Source organism: Neomonachus schauinslandi, chromosome 11, assembly GCF_002201575.2.
Source record: "Neomonachus schauinslandi chromosome 11, ASM220157v2, whole genome shotgun sequence".
Taxonomy (NCBI): domain Eukaryota; kingdom Metazoa; phylum Chordata; class Mammalia; order Carnivora; family Phocidae; genus Neomonachus; species Neomonachus schauinslandi.
Window position 1 is genome coordinate 15,043,329 of NC_058413.1, and position 18,861 is coordinate 15,062,189.

General features: G+C 39.1%; 1 protein-coding gene across 1 annotated transcript in view; it reads right to left on the reverse strand.

The window, feature by feature from the left end:
• The window catches only part of C11H11orf49 (chromosome 11 C11orf49 homolog), a 186,497-nt gene that overhangs the window by 126,138 nt on the left and 41,498 nt on the right, over positions 1-18,861 (reverse strand). The window contains exon 2 of the mRNA XM_021685420.2: positions 13,063-13,165. Coding sequence (XP_021541095.2) covers positions 13,063-13,165 — 103 coding nt within the window. The remainder of the gene's footprint in view (positions 1-13,062; positions 13,166-18,861) is intronic.

Genomic DNA, 18,861 nt, shown 5'->3' on the forward strand with positions numbered 1-18,861 from the left:
AAAAAAAAAAAAAAAAAAAAAAAAAAAAAAAAAAAAAGAAACCATTAAAAAAAATCTGAATGGTAATTCTTGAACTAAAAAATACAATAATTGTGGCTCACCTGGCTAGCTCAGTCAGTAGAGCATGCAACTCTGATCTAAGGATTGTGAGTCTGAGCCCCACGTTGTGGTGGAGAGATTACTTAAAATCTTTTTTAAAAAAAAACAAACAATAATTGGATGGGGTGCCTAGGTGGCACAGATGGTTAAGTGCCCAACTCTTGATTTCAGCTTGGGTCGTGATCTCAGGGTCATAAGATCAAGCCCTGTGTTGGGCTCCACACTCAGTGTAGAGTCTGCTTGAGGTTCTCTCTCCCTCTCCCCCTCCTGCTTCTGCCCTCTCTCTCTCTCTCAAATAAATAAATAAATCTGTAAAAAAAAGTAAAATAATTGGAAAAGGCTATATACTATATGATTCCAACTATATAACACCTGGAAAAGGCGAAACTATGAAGACAGTAAAAAGATCAGTGGTTGCTGGGAATTGGGTGGGAAGAAGGGATAAACAGGGAGAACACAGATAATTTTTAGAGCAGTGAGAATACTCTGTATGATACCATAATGATGGTTATATGTCATTAGACATCTGTCCAAACCCATAAAATATACAATACCAAGTGAACACTAAGGTAAACTATGAACTTTGGATGATGATGATATGTCACCGTAGCTTCATCAATTATAACCAAATGTACCAAAAGCAGGGAATGTTGGTAATGATAATAAAAATAACAATAACTGTTGCCTTTGCATTTTGGCAGCACAGGATACATAGGAAATCTCTACCTTCCTCTCAATTTTGCTGTCAACCTAAAACTACTCTAAAAAAAGAAGTCTTTAAAAAACAAACGAGGGCGCCTGGGTGGCTCAGTTGGTTAAGCGACTGCCTTCGGCTCAGGTCATGATCCTGGAGTCCCAGGATCGAGTCCCGCATCGGGCTCCCTGCTCGGCAGGGAGTCTGCTTCTCCCTCTGACCCTCCTCCCTCTCATGCTCTCTGTCTCTCATTCTCTCTCTCTCAAATAAATAAATAAAATCTTTAAAAAATAAAAAAATAAAAAAAAAAATAAATAAAAAACAAACGAAAACATCTTATTTAAGCTATATAAAATTTTCACAATAAACTATAGAAGTAAAGAAAGCAAAGTTAGGGGCGCCTGGGTGGCTCAGTTGGTTAAGTGACTGCCTTTGGCTCAGGTCATGATCCTGGAGTCCCAGGATCGAGTCCTGCATCGGGCTCCCTGCTCGGCGGGGAGTCTGCTTCTCCCTCTGCCCCTCCCCCCTCTCATGTGCTCTCTCTCATTCTCTGTCTCTCAAATAAATAAATAAAATCTTTAAAAAAAAAAAAAGAAAGCAAAGTTAATTAAAATCTTCTTTGCTGCTGGAAATAAAAAAGAAAAATGAAGATGCACTATGGGAAGCAAGACTAAGAGAAGTATGAGAAACACTAGTAAACAAATCTTAAGGTTTTTCAAACTTGCTTTCAACATTCCTGGTTTCCCCAGCTTGCAATTTCTTTTTTTCTCTCTTTTGTATTTAAAACAGATTAAAAGTGTCATGGTAAGATACAAAAAACACAAAAACAAGAATAAGACAATAATTGGAATTAAGAAAGTTACATGGGTTTAACAGCAAATTACACAAAATGAAAAGAGAATTAATGCACTGCAAAATAGGTCAGAAAAAAAATCTAGAAGAAAGCATATAAGATAAAATGATGAAAAATGCAGAAAAGTACGTAAGAGAGGATACCATGAGAAAGTCTAAAGTTTGTGTAACTGGAACCTCAGGAGTAAAGACAATGAAACAGAAGCAAATCTGAAAAGCTAAAAATTGAGAACTTTCAAAAACTGATAAAAGACATCAAATTACAGGTTCAAGAAGCACTAAGAACATGAAGGGGTTTAAATATAAAGAAAAACAAACCTAGGTACATTACAGTAAAACTACCAAAGACCAAGGAGAAATATCCAAAAAGTAGCCAGAGATAAGGACAGATTATTTTTCAAAGGTGTAAGAATGACTGATAGCTGACTTATCAACAGAAACTGTGGAAACCAGAAGAAAATGGAATAGTGTCTTCAAAGCACTAAAAGACAGTAACTGCCAACCTAGAACTTATACCCGAAAAAACTACCCTTCAAAAATGAAGGTGAAAATTCCAATAATGTCTATAGGTAGTTAATAGTTTTCAATTAACTGATTTTCATAATTATACTATCGTTATAGAAGATGCTAACATTAGTGGAAGTTGGGTGAAAGACATATAGAGACTATATGTTTTTGTTGTTGTTGTTGTTTTTGTTTTTTAAGTAGGCTCCACGCCCAGCATTGGGCTCCAACTTACAACCCCAAAATCAAGACCTGAGCTGAGATCAAGAGTCAGACGCTTAACCAACTAAAAAAAAAAGTCTGAGCCACCCAGGCACCCCTATGCTATTTTTACACCTTTTCTGTAAGTCTAAAATTATTACAAGAGAAAAAAAAAAGGTAAAATACAGTTTCAGAATGAAAGCTAATGTCAGAAAGGAAGCTCCACAAAAGTTGGGATTTCTTGTCCATTTTGTCACTGATGTATATCCCGTAGTGTCCAGAACACTGACTAACACAAAGGCATTTAGTAAATATTTGTCGAATGCACAAACAACAGTAGTAGTAGCTATCACTTATTCAACACTTAGTATATCTTAGGTAGACTATCAAGCACTTTACATTCATTATCCTTCCAACAATCATGTAACATGGAATTTTACATTTTATATGTGAGTCTCCCTCTTTTATAGATGAGGCTAAGCAACCTGCCTAAGATCACATATAGTAAGTGGCAGCCGTCAAACAAAGCCTCCAAAGTCTGTGTTGTTAACCACTATGCTACAGTACTTTCATGTCACATAAAAATATTTATTTCTCATTTGCTTATTCAAATTCTATTCACCTTTCCAGGTTGTATTAGTCAGTGTTCTCCAGAAAAAGAGAACCAGTGGTAAAAATGTACATACAGTTGACCCTTGAACAACAGAGGTATGAACTGCACAAGTCCACTTATACACAGATTTTTTACAGTACATTCCTATAAATGTTATGTTCTCTTCTTTATGATTTTCTTAAAACATTTTCTTTTCTCAGGCTTCCTTTATTTTAAGAATATAATAATATAACATACAAAATACATGTTAATCAACTGTTTATGTTATCAACTGTTTAAGCTTCTGGTCAACAGTAGACTATTAGCAGTTAAGTTTTTGGAGGAGTCAAGAGCTATACATGGATTTTTGACTGTGTTGGGGATAAATGTCCCTAACCATGTGTTGTTCAAGGTAAACTATACATACAAGAAGAGATTTAGCTTATGTGATTACGGAATTGGCTCATGTGATTATGGAAGCCAAGAAATCCAATGATCTGCCATTTGCAATCTGGAGAACCAGAAGAGTTGGTAGTGTAATTCAATCCAAGTCTGTAAGCCCAAGAGCCAGGGCAGTCAGTGGTGTAAGTCCCAGTCTTAGTCCAAAGGCCCAAGAATCAGAGGGCCAATGATGTAAGTTCTAGCCCAAATTCAAAGGCACTGATGTCTGAGGGTGGGAGATAACGGATGTCCCAGCTAAAGCCAAAAAACAAAAACAAACAAACAAAAAAACCCAAAAAAGCCACATTCACTCTTCTTCTACCTTTTGGTTCTAGTCAGGTCCTCAAGGAATTGGATGATGCCTACCCACATTAGTGAGGGTGGATCTTCTTTAAAGTCTACCAATTCAAATACTAATCTCTTCTGAAAGCACCCTCACAGACGTACTCAGAAGTAATGTTTTACCAGCTATCTGGGAAAACCCTCACCTGGTCAAGATTACACATAAAATTAACCATCACATAAGTCAAGACACACTCCTCTATGTTGCCTTATTTAACTTCTCTAGTACCCATTATTTCTCCTTATTCTCAGATCTCAGAGCACAACTTAATGCCATTATATAAGGTCTTGAATTATTAACAATTAACAATTATTCTGTTAATCAAAAAGCATTATCTCCTCAACCAAATTACATCCCCTTATAGGCAAGATGACCATATCTTACAGCCACATTTGAAACTCTGTAACGATACTTGATATTTTGGTAAAGAGATATATGTAGTTGGAAAAACCATGCAAAGAACAATATTTTGGGATGCTTTAGAGAGCAGGCTTGTATGGTTTAAGATTCTAAACATCAAATTTGACTCAGAAAAAAGCTACCTTAAAAAGATAAGGGTTTTTTTTTTTTTAAGATTTTATTTATTTATTTATTCAAAAGAAGGGGGAAGAGGGAGAGAGAGAGGTAAAATGATGTATAAAATGGCTGGCTATGTAGAATTCATTCTCATTCCCCTTTAGCTCCAGCTCTCTGGGATTTTCGCTTCTCTCCTACTTTGTGGATCTCCTGGAAAGTGATAGTCTTATTCTTCTTTCTCTTTATATGGTATTAGAGTTGAAGATTTTGAGGACTTTTTAGTCTCTGTTGTTTTCTGTAACACTTTTTGCTTACCCTGCATTTTATGTACTTTTTTGGAGATGAAAGACATTTGATGATTTCCTGCAGGACTATTAGCCATTTAGCATTAGCCACTTGACTCATCATTTAGTTCATTCAGAGAATAGCCTAAGAAAGCTTTTTTGTCTTTCCTTTTCCCACCGATAAGCCATTTCCTCACTTCCTGGCTATACCCTCTTTTCTCTGGCTGCCAAGATTAAAAAATTCAAGGTGTAGTGGGAGACCTGAGCTAGTCAAGTCTATCCAACTTGTATTGTTCCTCCTCTTAGCTCTAGTGGTGCAGTGATGTGCTCAGGGTAATGAAAAGCAGACATTCTCTGCTGAGGTCATTGCTCCTCACCCTGGCAGCCTGCTGCAGGAAGCTGTTTATCTGTGCTTGCTGAGCCAAGCTCCAGCCTCCCAACAGTTGGAATGTACTGAGAAACCACAGAGCCCGAAGAGACCATGTTACACAGGCAGTTCCAGGCAGGGAGAGTATATTTACATCACACAAGCTGCAGTTTACATGTGTGGGGATAACTGTTCATCTGTACACTCTCAAACTTCACCGTCTATGCAATATATATGCCCTCTCAAAGGGGGTTAGCCAAGAGAATTGTACCGCTATGTCCAATTTTAGTATATGTGCTGCCGAAGCGAGCACTGTACCGCTATGTCCAAAATGCGCTGAACACCTACTAACTTGACATAACGAAAAAGAAGTATTATAGAAAATATGATGTAAAAACCACCTTTTGGGGCACCTGGATGGCTCAGTCACTTAAGCATCAGACTCCTGATTTCAGCTCAGGTCATGATTTCAGGGTCCTGGGATCGAGCCCCGCATTGGGCTCCATGCTCACTGTGGAGTCTGCTTGGGATTCTCTCCCTCTCCCCCCTCCTCTCTCTCTCTAAATGTCTTTAATCTCCAAAAAGTACATAAAATGCAGGGTAAGCAAAAAGTGTTACAGAAAACAACAGAGACTAAAAAGTCCTCAAAATCTTCAACTCTAATACCATATAAAGAGAAAGAAGAGTAAGACTATCACTTTCCAGGAGATCCACAAAGTAGGAGAGAAGCGAAAATCCCAGAGAACTGGAGCTAAAGGGGAATGAGAATGAATTCTACATAGCCAGCCATTTTTTTTTAAAGATTTTATTTATTTATTTGAGAGAGAATGAGAGAGAGAGAGCATAAGAGGGGGGAGGGTCAGAGGGAGAAGCAGACTCCCTGCTGAGCAGGGAGCCCGATGCGGTACTCCATCCCAGGATCCTGGGATCATGACCTGAGCCGAAGGCAGTCGCTTAACCAACTGAGCCACCCAGGCGCCCCATAGCCAGCCATTTTATACATCATTTTACCTCACCTGTACAACAACCCTGTGAGATAGGTATTATCACCCCTAGCAATGATCTTGACCTGGAAAATATAACACAAGGACATTAACAAAGACATTTGTTGTTGATGTTATTTAATGACAAAGGGATGAATTCAAGGCTGCTTCTATGGCCACCCGGAAATAGCATTACTGACTGTTGCAGCCCCAGAACTCAGCAACCCTGGGCCAACGTGTCCTAAAATAAATTTACATGCTCATGACATTTTCTAGTAAGATCGTTTCCACTGTGCTGGTCAGAATTGCATCTGATAGTTGAAGAAAGGAATCACAGTTATGGCCTCAGACAGGAAATTGGTTGGACATGACCCCTCTTGAGGGATCCTGAGAAACAATTTGTTTTGTGGGGAAGTCACTGACTGGAAAGATGCACCTGCCATGGGGCTGGAAGCTAAGAGACAGACAAACATCTTAGCAAATCATAATAACAGAGAGAAGCTTCATTTGACTTTCATTTCACTTTTCTCAGGGAAGAAGAATCTTTGTGTGGCTGCCAAAATCCTAACTGTCCCTCCTCCTTCCCCTCTCTCCCCTCCAGCCCCATCCCAGTTCATTAAAGACCTTCTGGTTAAAGGTGCCAGAATGTGTCATTCTTTCCTGCTCTTGTGCCAGGTCTGTGCTGCCAGCACCACAGATCTTCTAGAGTTCTGAGCAAATTATGGAAGAAATTAAGAACACTGAGAAATTTAAACTGTTCTGTTGTTGATGAAGTAAAGTTTCTTAACTTCTGCTGAGCTAATTCACATTACTAAGAGCACTACTGATCTGTAAATTCAGATTTGTGTGTATCTACCTGATTGCCAGAGAATTATCAGAGCGGGAGAATGAGGAGAAATATCAGTGCTTGGATGGGACCAAATAAAGATTCTTTATATTATTTATCGAGTAACATAAATTAAGTAATTTCTCTAAAGGGAAATATTTCCGTGTAGAAAATTACACCTAAATTTTATACTAGCTAGCTGTAAAAGCTGCTCCCATGAAAACAGAAATAATATCACTGGTTCTTGAGAATACTTCAGCCAAGGATGGAGTTCCTTCATTTCCCCTTATTGAACAGTTTCACAACAGCTAAATTTCTCTTAACTTGTAGAAGGGAGGGGAGGGGAGTGAGGACCCTCCTGACAGGGAGAATCTGGGCCCAATTATTACTTCCACAACCTTTGACTCTGACTTCTAAATGAGTCAGGGGACCAGTGGGCTGTGAAATGGCTTCCTCAGTTACCAGGTCAGGTGCTGCTGGATGGTTTCCTGTAATCAAAACATGAAGGTACTGAAGAAGAGAGATGGATTCTAAGCAAGTAAGCAACTTCTATCCTTGATAAACCTGGATTTTTAAGTTTCCAAATAGATTTTTGGTGACTCTCAATCACCACTATGTCTTCCTGCAGCACTTTTGCTCTGGATACTCCTAGTGACATAGAAAAGAACCAGAATCCTCTATAGATTTTTACAAATGCCAGAAGTGCCTGGGCCAATAATAGTGAGGACAGGGTTGCTCTAGTTGAAGGCAAAATCTATTCCTGGCAATTATCTGAGTCTGTGAGAATCCAGATGCTGACAATGAGAAATGGGTAATTTTCTGTTATAATGTGTCAACTCCAGCTAAGAACTGAACTATGGAAAAAAGATGGGGGGCAGGGGGGGAGAAGCATTACCCTTTTAAAGAAGTCTATAATAGGATTAGTCACCATTACTTCGCCATAGCACATTTTGGCTCAATTTAACAACAATAAGTAGGGAAAACACGGAGCAGAGATGGCCCAGAGAAGTCTCAAGTCGATCCCTCATTCAGAGCTATGAGCCTGGAAATCAGTGAACTCCTGGTTTGTTCTGATGTGTTTCTTGTTGCTCCAAAACTGCTCCTCTGTTGCCATGGGCACGAGAAGAACCCAAAACAACATTACTTAAATGCTGGATGATGGATAATCCTAAAAAAATCTGCCAACTTTAGAACTGAAAGTTTACACCCTGATTGTTCTAGATTACTTAGGAGAGAAGTAGGTCATCTTTCACAGGGTTTAGAGCACCTGTTTAAAAACAGAAGAAATAGTACATATTTTATAATGATGGTTTGTTTTTCTTTAGAGTTATACTTTAAGTGATTTAGGAATATGCACCATTGGAACTTCCTTTTCATCTCCAGGAGTGAATTAATGAAGTTCACATTTTATGGATATATTCTAATCAAGACAATTAAAAAAAAAAAGGATTTGATGCTGGTATCTTTTACTATAAGAGTATATTAAAAAAGGTATGTAAATTCCCAACTGAATTCTGATGATTAATATATATCAAGATATAATAATGCTCTTTTTCTAAAAACTAAGATTTCAATCTTCATATTAATATTATATATAACGCAGGTAACTTTTATGTCTAATTATTTTGTTATTTTCACTTATTATATATGAGCAATGCATAGGGAAACCAGTTACTTGTAAGGTGGCTTTCCCTGATCACTGCCTGTTAAGGTTATTCCATTCTGGGTAGCAGCAAATAAAATCAATCATACTATCTTTTTTGGACACAGAAAGCTTAGGTAACAAAGGTGGACAAAAAGGTGAGTCACCTGAACAGAGATAACTTATTGGCTCTTTGAAGGGATGAGTTAATCATCCCATGGGATAAGCCCTCAAATGCCATCTCCAAGAGGCCTTCCTGACTATCCTGTGTATCACGTTACCCTAGTTATTTCCTTGTTATTTATCTTGTTATGGTCATCAGCTGTGTAACCTTGGTAATATTCTTTTTGTGTGCCTGAATTTCCTAATGCATAAAATGAAGAGAATATTAAAACCCCACCTCATGGTATTGTGAGAATTAAAGATTTTTATTTTTTTACTTATTTATTTTTTTAGAGAGAAAAAGAGCATGTGCACATAAGGGAGGTGGTGGCAGAGGGAGAGGGAGAGAGAGAATCTCAGGAAGGCTCCAAGCCCAGTGCAGAGCTCGACATGGGACTTGATCTCACCACCCTGAGATAATGACCTGAGCCGAAATCAAGAGTCAGACACTTAACCGACTGCGCCACCCAGGTGCCCCAGTATTGTGAGAATTAAATGAGAGAATACATGTTATATGCTTAGAACAGTGCCTAGCACACAACAAGTATTTATTAACTATTAGCTATTGTCGTCATCATCAGTTTACTTGTTTATTGACTATCTCCCGCACTAAACCTTTACATCCATGAGAATAATTACTTTATTTGTCTTGTTCACTACTCTATCTCCACTACCTATTACACATAGGCACATAGTAAGCGCTCAAAAATAATTGCTGAATGAATTCATGAGTGAATGCTGTCTTATATTCTCACATATCCTTGAAATAAACCTCTATCAATGAAGGTATCTGTGTATTTGCAACCAAAACAGACATCACGAAAGTATCCCCAAGAGGTTAAAACCATCATTTAGGGGCGCCTGGGTGGCTCAGTCAGTTAAGCGGTTGCCTTCGGCTTAGGTCATGATCCCAGGGTCCTGGGATCGAGTCCCGCGTCGGGCTCCCTGCTCGGCGGGAAGCCTGCTTCTCCCTCTCCCTCTCCCCCTGCTTGTGTTCCCTCTCTCGCTGTGTCTCTCTCTGTCAAATAAATAAATAAAATCTTTAAAACAAAACAAAACCATCATTTAAAAAAAAACAAAAACAAGACACTTGATCATAAGAAAGAGCCCTCCTGGGCCCACCAACCAAAACCACAGAGTATCATTCATTTCTATATTAGTATGTGGAGGTCAAGCTCCCTGATGCCACAGTGTTGTAACTATCAATTTAGCCTGTGAAGAATGGTTCCCAATCCTGATAGGAATTCTCAGATTTCAGCCTGTTTTTCTCTCATCATTATTTTCCAATGTCTTAAAAAACCACATTTCTCATTTGATCTTTACCACAAGAACCTGGTCACACTCTGCTGTGGTTTCTAAGTTATAACTACTCTAGCCTCATTTTCTTGGATATACTTCTTCAGAGGTCCTGACCCCATGCTGACACTTGGGTCTATTCTTAGAGTGGCACCTCTAAATATTAATTCCTTTTACCTTCCACTGGTTGAAAGACAACATTCAGAGGTAGAGGTTGCATACAACATAAAAGAAAATCCTCTGGGATTTAGTATCTTTCTTTCAAGAGTGTCCAGAGGAATATGATCTAAAGAGCTCACAGTCCTGCAGACATACACACACAGTACAGCTTAGCTACTCATGTTTTGCAGCTTACCCAGATTTACTGGAACAATCATGGATTTGTTGGAAAACACCAACAACCAAGGAGTGACAGCACAGGTGAGGGGACAAGCAGACCCAGAGAAGAAAATCAGCAGGAAAGCCTTCCTTCCAAAAACAGTTTCAAAAATTGCCCAAGATTATAGAGTGAGGACTTTTAAGAATAAGGACCTCTTCTTCCTAGGGCAGTGTCATTATGCTGCTATGAATCAATACAAAACTGAAGCCTGATAAGGAAGGATTTTCACTAGATAAATAAAATTCATAATCCAAGAAAATCAGGAGCTTCTACCACTCAGGTCTCCTTGTCTACCAAATACTACTTTCAATTTCATCATACATCCATACCTTTCAAGTCTTTTTTGTTTGTTTGTTTTAAGATTTTGGAGCTTTGCTGCTAGTTCATTTCTCAAAATAACTTGCCTTGGGCCAATATGCTTTCTGAAAAGTGTCAGGTATGTGCCACTCATAAACATTATGTAATTTTTAGTTTCCTGAGGACAAGAAACAACTCACTTGGCAACTAGATTTCTATCAGCACTATGGAAAATCTTAAGATTTTTTTCAACAGTGTATTGGTGGATAAAAGTTACAGTTGATAGCATTCAATAGCATTTTGAAACAGTTATAAGATTTACTATTGGCTCTATAGAGTTCAGTATCAGTTATTTAGACCAGTTGGGTTCACTTTTGGAGTACTACATACATGGCATACAGCTTCTTACATGGCAGAATATAGAGCTTACTCAAAAAGAATCAATAAAAAAGAGAGAGAAGGCAAGAGAAAGTCCTTTTTACTAACAAGAACAAGAGTAAATAGTGTGCAATAACTTAAAATACAGATACAGCTGTATATTCAACAAACATTCACCTAACATCTATTATGTGCTAAATATCATGCCAGGCACTAAGAACACAAAGATGAAGAGCCTGTCCTCAAGGAGCCAGGGTGATAGGAAAGACTTATAAAGGATTTGGAGGGTGGGGGAGGTAGAGTAAAACGAAAAAAACCAGGAAAAAGCATTGCCCCCAGAAGAATCATATTTCACTTGGCAAGGAGCCTCAAGAGTGCTGGTACAGATTAAATGGCCTAGAAACTTGACCCCTAGGCTTGTCAGTTCTGTAAGAGCAAGCAAGGCTATTCAATCTCAGTCTTTATTCCCTGCCCACCTCATTTGCTTCAGCCCACACCATGAGAACAAGAGTCCTTCCCTGATCCTCCTTTAGAGGACTGGGAAAAGGGACAGGCTCTGCTCCTAGAGAGCCTGTTTTTCCCAGGGACTTGAAATTCCAATCCATAAGAAATCTAGACTTCATTTGCAAGATCCATAGCTTGGCAAAAGAAGTTAGGGAGAGTCAAGAATCCCCCTAACAGCAACCCAAGTTTAGGCCATTAGAACAGCTGTCTGATCTTTAAGGAAGCGGTGGAGCATAGAAAGGAAAAAATATGTTTTCAAGGAGGATAGACTTGAGCTCATGATTCCCCTTAGATGCCTGTTAGGGTGCCTGGGTGACTCAGTCAGTTAAGCTTCTGCCTTCAGCTCACGTCAGGATCCCAGGGTCCTGGGATTGAGCCCCATGTCGGGGCTCACTGCTCAGGGGGGGAGTCTGTTCCCCTTCCCCCAAACCCCGCTTGTGCTCGCTCACTCTCTCATTCTCTGTCTCTCTCTCCCAAATAAATAAATAAAATCTTAAAAAAAAAAAAAAAGCCTGTTAGAGGCTATTCTTCCTTAAAATGTTCCCAATAAACCCTAAAAAAAAGGAAGGAGAATCCAAATGATTATACAAATATGTGATGGCATTTTGGAAATAAAAATAACATTGTGTATTTCTTTAACACACCCTTTCATGAAGACCAAGGAGTTCAAAACGGATTCTCTTTCAGCCTAAGAACAGTTCTGTGACATTAAAAAAGTAGTAATCATTTTGACTTTTTTTTTTTTTTAAAGATACATTTCTTTCTTTTTTTTTTAAAGATTTTGTTTATTTATTTGAGAGAGAATGAGATAGAGAAAGAGAGCATGAGATGGGGGAGGGTGAGAGGGAGAGGCAGACTCCCCGCGGAGCAGGGAGCCCGATGCGGGACTCGATCCCGGGACTCCAGGATCATGACCTGAGCCGAAGGCAGTCGCTTAACCAACTGAGCCACCCAGGCGCCCCTCATTTTGACTTTTATACACTCCAAGCACGCTTTACAAAGAAACACAATATGAAAGTTATTCTGCCTCTACAAATACTCTAAAATCCTTAGCTGATTGACACAGCATCCTTTAGATGTAGAAAGAAAACTGCAGAAGCAAATCATCCTACGCATTTCCACAAGAAAAGCCAGCCATGAAAAACACAGGCCAAAGGAACACGGACAACAGGCAATCACAGTAAGTATTCTGAATAATGGAGAAAGTTAAAATTATAAGAGGGACCTAAAGAAACAAATCTAACAGATGAAACAATTAGTTCTTGAGCTACTATAGCCATGACCACTCATAAGACTTATCACTGGACGGGGCGCCTGGGTGGCTCAGTCGTTAAGCACCTGCCTTCAGCTCAGGTCATGATCCCAGGGTCCTGGGATCGAGCCCAGTATCAGGCTCCCTGCTCTGCAGGAAGCCTGCTTCTCCCTCTCCCACTCCCCCTGCTTGTGTTCCTTCTCTCACTCTGTCTCTCTCTGTCAAATAAATAAATAAAATCTTAAAAAAAAAAAAAGACTTATCACTGGACAAAACTAGCTGCACCAAAAGCATGTTCTAAAACGTGTCTGGGCAACCCTCAACCAACTTACCAAAGCTCAGCATTCACTGCCACTACATCATCAGCAATACCCTGCTCTATTCTTCATATACCTTGCCTGCTTCCAAGTGCCTCCTCTGGGCTCCCCTATTGGCCAAACAGGTACTTACTATTCGGTGAAGAACCTGGCCACGCCATACTGGCTAATATCTTCCTTATTCTCTAGCAGCTGGCACACTGCATCCTCCATGTACGTGAGGACATGTCGCTGGGCTAAAAAAAAATCAAGACAGAAAGAGAAAGAGACAAAGAAAATTAGTCTTCCCAGTCCCAGTAGGAAGCCATGAAAGTCAACCAAGATGTTGGTTCTGCCCTAGGAAGTGGACTAGAATAGGCAACGCAAACTTGCTGGCCCAAACTGAGCTATAGTCTCAAAGGGCAGAATGGGAGACAATGTAGAACATGACCTATTGCCATGTGATTGGCTATTATTATTAATATCAACCCTTCACTCTCCATTTCAGTGATGAGGGTGACGTTAATGAGGGTGAGGAACTTTAGCACCATTTAGCTACATTTAGCACCATTTAGCTACACCTGGGAGTTCTTTTCTTTCTATCTCCTTCCACCCTCTTCCACTTCTGCATGTCTCAGAAACTTAACCCAGGTAGTAGTGATGCCATGCCTGAAGTGTGGATGATCTGCTTGCAAAGAAAACTCAATTCCTTAACAACAAAAAAAGTCGTGGAAAAGTTTAAGGAAATTTAATGAAAATGTTAGTAATGGTGCTATAAATTATTAGCCTTAGGAGCATGAAATCTGTGTGGTTCGATTTACCAGAAATCACATTTTCTGCATTTGTTATGATGGGAAAATGTGTGAATTAATCATGGGCTTGTAATAAAGGGTGTATTAGAATTAGACAGACCTTGGTTTGAATCATGGCTCTGTCTTTGGTAGCTTAATCCTGGATAGTTATTTAATCTACACCTGTTTTCTTCTTTATCACATGTGGAAAGAAACATAATTTAGCTCTTTCTCAAAATATGGTCAATCAACTTCTTGATCTGAATCACCAGAGTTACCCTGTTAAAATACAGATTTGTAATCTGACACCATCTCAGACTTAGTGACCTTAAATTTCTGCCTAGAGCCCAATAATTCTAAAAAAAAAAAAAAGTTTTTTTTTTAGAAACTTTTAAATATAACATTGTATGCCCCATTTCAGATGTACAACATGGTGCTTTGACAATTCTACGTATTACTCAATGCTCACCACAGTAAGTGTAGTCACCATTTGTCACCATACAATGTTACTGCAATATTATTGACTATATTCCCTATGCTGTACTTTTCATGGAGCCCAGTAATTTTTAACAAGTACCCTTCATGCTTCTTATGTACCTGGAAGTTTAAGAATCACTGGTTTAGACCTTGGGCTTTGGAGTTCAGAGAGACCATAGTTCCATTCTCAGCCCTACCAATTCCTAGCTGTGTGACTTTGAGCAAATGACCCTCCAAGCCTATTTCCTCACTGTAAAATGTGGATAATAATACTATTACTATTCATAATAATAATATTAGTAGTTCCTACATCATAGGGTTATGAGAGTTGAATCAGATAATGCATGTAAAATACTACAGTCCCTGGTTTGCTTGATAATATAAATTCTTAAGACCCTATCTCAAAGGTCTATTGGGGGTTTACTTCAATAAACAACATAGGCTAGAGTTACCATTATAACATGTGCTCAACAAATGCTTGTTCCCTTTCCCTGAATTTTATCTTTAGGCACAACAATGATATCCTGGCACACTTCACATAGAAACTTCCAATTCAGTATTTCCATTTACCATCCAAAAATTTAAAAACAAATTTTAAAAAAAAACCAAACCTTTCTTCTGGAGCAGTGAGAACAAAAAACCTTGTAAGTAATGAATATCTTGTCAAAAAGCAATTCCCAAAGTTGTTACCAAGATGGACATTTGTCTCTTTTATAGTTTCATCCCTCAGGAAAATATGGAGGAATTACCTAAAATTTATAAAAAATAGGTACTTCAAGGTACCTTGAGGTGGCTCAGTCGGTTAAGCATCCAACTCTTGATTTCAGCTCAGATCATGATCTCAGGTCATGATCTCAGACTGAGCCCTGTGTCAGGCTCTGCACTGGGCGTGGAGCCTGCTTGGGATTCTCTCTCCCTCTCCTTCTGCCCCTCCCCCACCTCTAAAAAAAAATAGGTACTTCAAAAAACCATTCCTGAAGTCCTGGCAATCTAGTGAAAGTTAAAAAGCAAGTAAGTTTATCTACCCAAGCTGTACTCAGGAGAGTTTTCATTTGACAATGGTAACCTAAGGTTTCACCACGTTTGCACGGGCCTAAAGTCCAGATGAATGACATGTTTACATTCTGCGACTTATTCTGTCAATATGAGTGCTTCCCAAAGCTAACAAGTATCAATGCACTGCAAACATTCTCTAGCCTCCCACCCCCCGAAAAGAGGTGAAAATAAAGTTAGTGCTTCAGAAACAGTTCACCCAACTGGAAAACTTTCTTCAAGAAATGGCCAAAACTGAGAATGAAGAGATAACACATGCCAATTTCTGGCATTCATTGTTTTATACTTTAATATATATTAAATCGGGAAGAAAATGGCCAAACTCACATTAGAATCAGCGACACTGTCACCTCTGTATTCTCCTTCCCTTTTTCCACCCATCTTACAAAAAGATTCCTTCCGGGGCACCTGGGTGGCTCAGTCGGGTAAGCGTCTGCCTTCCACTCAGGTCATGATCCTGGGGTCCTGGGATTGAGCCCTGTGTTGGGCTTCCTGCTCAGCAGGAAGTCTACTTCTCCCTCTCCCTCTGCTCCCTACCTCGCTCGTGTGCTCTTTCTCACTCTCTCTCTCAAATAAATAAAAATCTTAAAAAAAAAGTTTCCTTCCTTGGACTAGATGGACTTCCTTTGACTTAGATCTACCTAAGGCTAGTACAGGACTGGAGTGTTTTGGATTTTGGTTTTGATTTGAGGGTAGAAATGAAAGAGCTCCACTTAGTTGCAAATCCTGCTGCTTCTCCTCCCTGACTTCAGGGACTAAATGTCAATGTGAAGGCCCTTTAAGGGAGAAATATTTTCAGTGCAATTGGAATCAAAGTACTTTTGTCCTCCTGGGGGTGGGAAAGAGGAGAAATTTTCTGGAAAGCGACTTTGCACCAAAAAAAGGTTGGGGCATAGGGAGAGAAAGAAAGCAAGGAAGAAAGAAAAAGGACTATGTTTAACATTCATCTACCAATCTGATGTTTATAGAGTTTAATAGTATTACACATAATAATGGTAACAATTTGAAGCACCTGTGCAACTTAGTGAACAATATGCCAGATACTGTACTCGTTGTCTTAACATGCATTATTTTAGTGTTTGCCACAATCCTATGACACATACATATTTTGCGTACCTCCATTTACAAAGGGGAGAACGAGATTTATAGAATTAAAGTAGCTTGCTCAAGATCACACAGCCAAGCTAGTGAAAGGAAAAGCCAAGACTCAAACCAAGAACCCATGCTCCTAACACTATACCACACTGCCTCATCATTAACATTTTGTGTAATCAGTTTTCCAGTAAATATGATCTTTATTCTACATAGAGCACAAAGGCAGGGGCATATGTTGATAGTAAAATCATCTGAGAAATGTGGTCCATTTGTGTCTGTGTGAACGTGTGTGTGTGCGTGCACGCGCATGGGAACATCTTGTCCCCACCTGCATGGGTGTGTATGCCAATCAGCATTTTGTGTGAAGTTAGAATTTGTCATCGAATTTCAAAGTTTCTTATAAAGAACCACTCTACCACAAAGTATTCACCAGCCCCCATTCCTCGTTCACAATGTGAAAACAGAAAGCCCTGCTGCCCTTTTTATTTGCGGGTGAAGGCAAGCAGCTAAGAAGAGCCAGAAAAGGCAGGGAAAAGTTCCTCCCTGCAGAGAATTTCCCACAAGCCAAGTTCGAGGAGCTCTCTCTAACCACTATTCTCTGGTGGTTTCCTTCACCTGCAGCTCTTATCAGTCCAATGTTCTCTCTGTGGGCACCACCCAACCCTGGAAAATCCTTGCAGTTTATCAAACTTCAATGAGACAGAAGTTCAAAGCTCTTGTCTGGCAATAAAACATGGAGAGTGTCATTTTATATTATTTTTTAAGTGCAAAGGAATAGGCTTTAATTTATGTGAATGATTAAAGAATAAAAACAGCACACCTGCACCCCCGAGGGCAAAGATATCTGGGCACCTTAGTTGCCCTCCTTGGAAAAGAAAAAACATGTCAGATTGACTTTTCTTCTTCTGCTTTGCCGTGATTCTTACAACAAGCCCAGGGTTAACTTTTCTAACATGTACCAATAAGGCTCTATTGTTCTGAAATCCACACGAAGGCCCAAGGTCCCTGTCTTGCTCAGATAGCATTGCTCTCTGAGATAAGCACTTATAATTTCAACACGCTACATTGAAAAATCTAAGTGAAGTATAAGTAACACTGTATGATCGTTATATGAACCTCTCAAATAAAGGCAATGTGGATCAGAAACTTCTTGGTTCTGTGTAATGGCCTCCTGCTGATTGCTTAATCTCTGTATACCACAGTCACTCCTGCTATAAAATGGGTATGATACTAGGAATGATATGACTAATAATAAACTACTTCTTTGGAAAATATTTGGTATATACAAAAAGTAACACATCAATGATTATATTATTATTGCTACATACTGATTCTACAGATTAAAATGACACAGCAATTTTTTGCAATGGTTAAGAACATGGGCTCTGAAGTCAGGTTGACCTGGATTTGATTTCTAGCTCTGGCACTTACTAACGGTGTAACTTTAAGCAAGTTACCTAATCTTTCTGCCCTTTTCTATAAAATTGGGGAATAGTACCTACCACCTAAGCTTGTAGTGGGAATTAAATAAAATAATTTATGTAATAATCTTGACATAGTGCTTGGCACAGAGTTAAGTATGCAATAAATATTAGCAATGATTTTTATTATTGTTGTTATTACTACAGTTATTACTATGTACCACCCCCCGACATTGCAAAACTCAGAAGACAGTAGGTTTTCAACACTAATAAACCACCAAGCAACCAACTTACTATAGCCCCCCCACTCCCTTATTTAAAGTTCTGCTCATCCAACCAAGGATGTTTACAGATTATCTTCAAGGACTCCTGGGCTATATAAACCTTACACGTACAATAATATACATAAGCGTATGCCCATTTCAGCTATAACCTTTAAACTTGTAGGAAACATTCACTTATTAACTGCTAATTACTCAGGAGGCTCTAATTTACATGGGGAAAGTCCAGAACTATTTCTTTTCAACTCTCTTCCCAAGCATAAATACCATCAAAGTATTAGCTTGTTTGTTTTGCAATCAAATAAAGGGTCCCGTTTGGAAATTATTGCTGGAGGGGCCTAGAATTTCCACCTACATTAATTAGACCATTCATTTTATTATTATTATTTAATACAGAGTCCCTATACTAGAATAAACAAGTCTCACTAGAAAAATATTCATATGAATTACTACGTGATAATAATAGACACATAGAAGAGCAACAGCACTGTAAGTGAAAAGCATAATATATACATATATTCAACTTTAAATCTCGCTTTTTCCTTTCTTGCCAGACTCCTTCTGAGACACATTTTAGTCTTTGAAGCCTCTTGAAATTCAGATCCTGGCTGGCACAAATGTTGAATTAAATTAAGGCTGTTCTCTGAGATAAGAAAAGTAACCCTGTTAACCAAACAACTTGACATGTAAACTGTTTAGAAGTTTCAAGTTCAAGATCATTTATAGGGCGCCTGAGTGGCTCAGTTGGTTGAGCGACTGCCTTCGGCTCAGGTCATGATCCTGGAGTCCCGGGATCGAGTCCCACATCAGGCTCCCTGCTCAGCAGGGAGTCTGC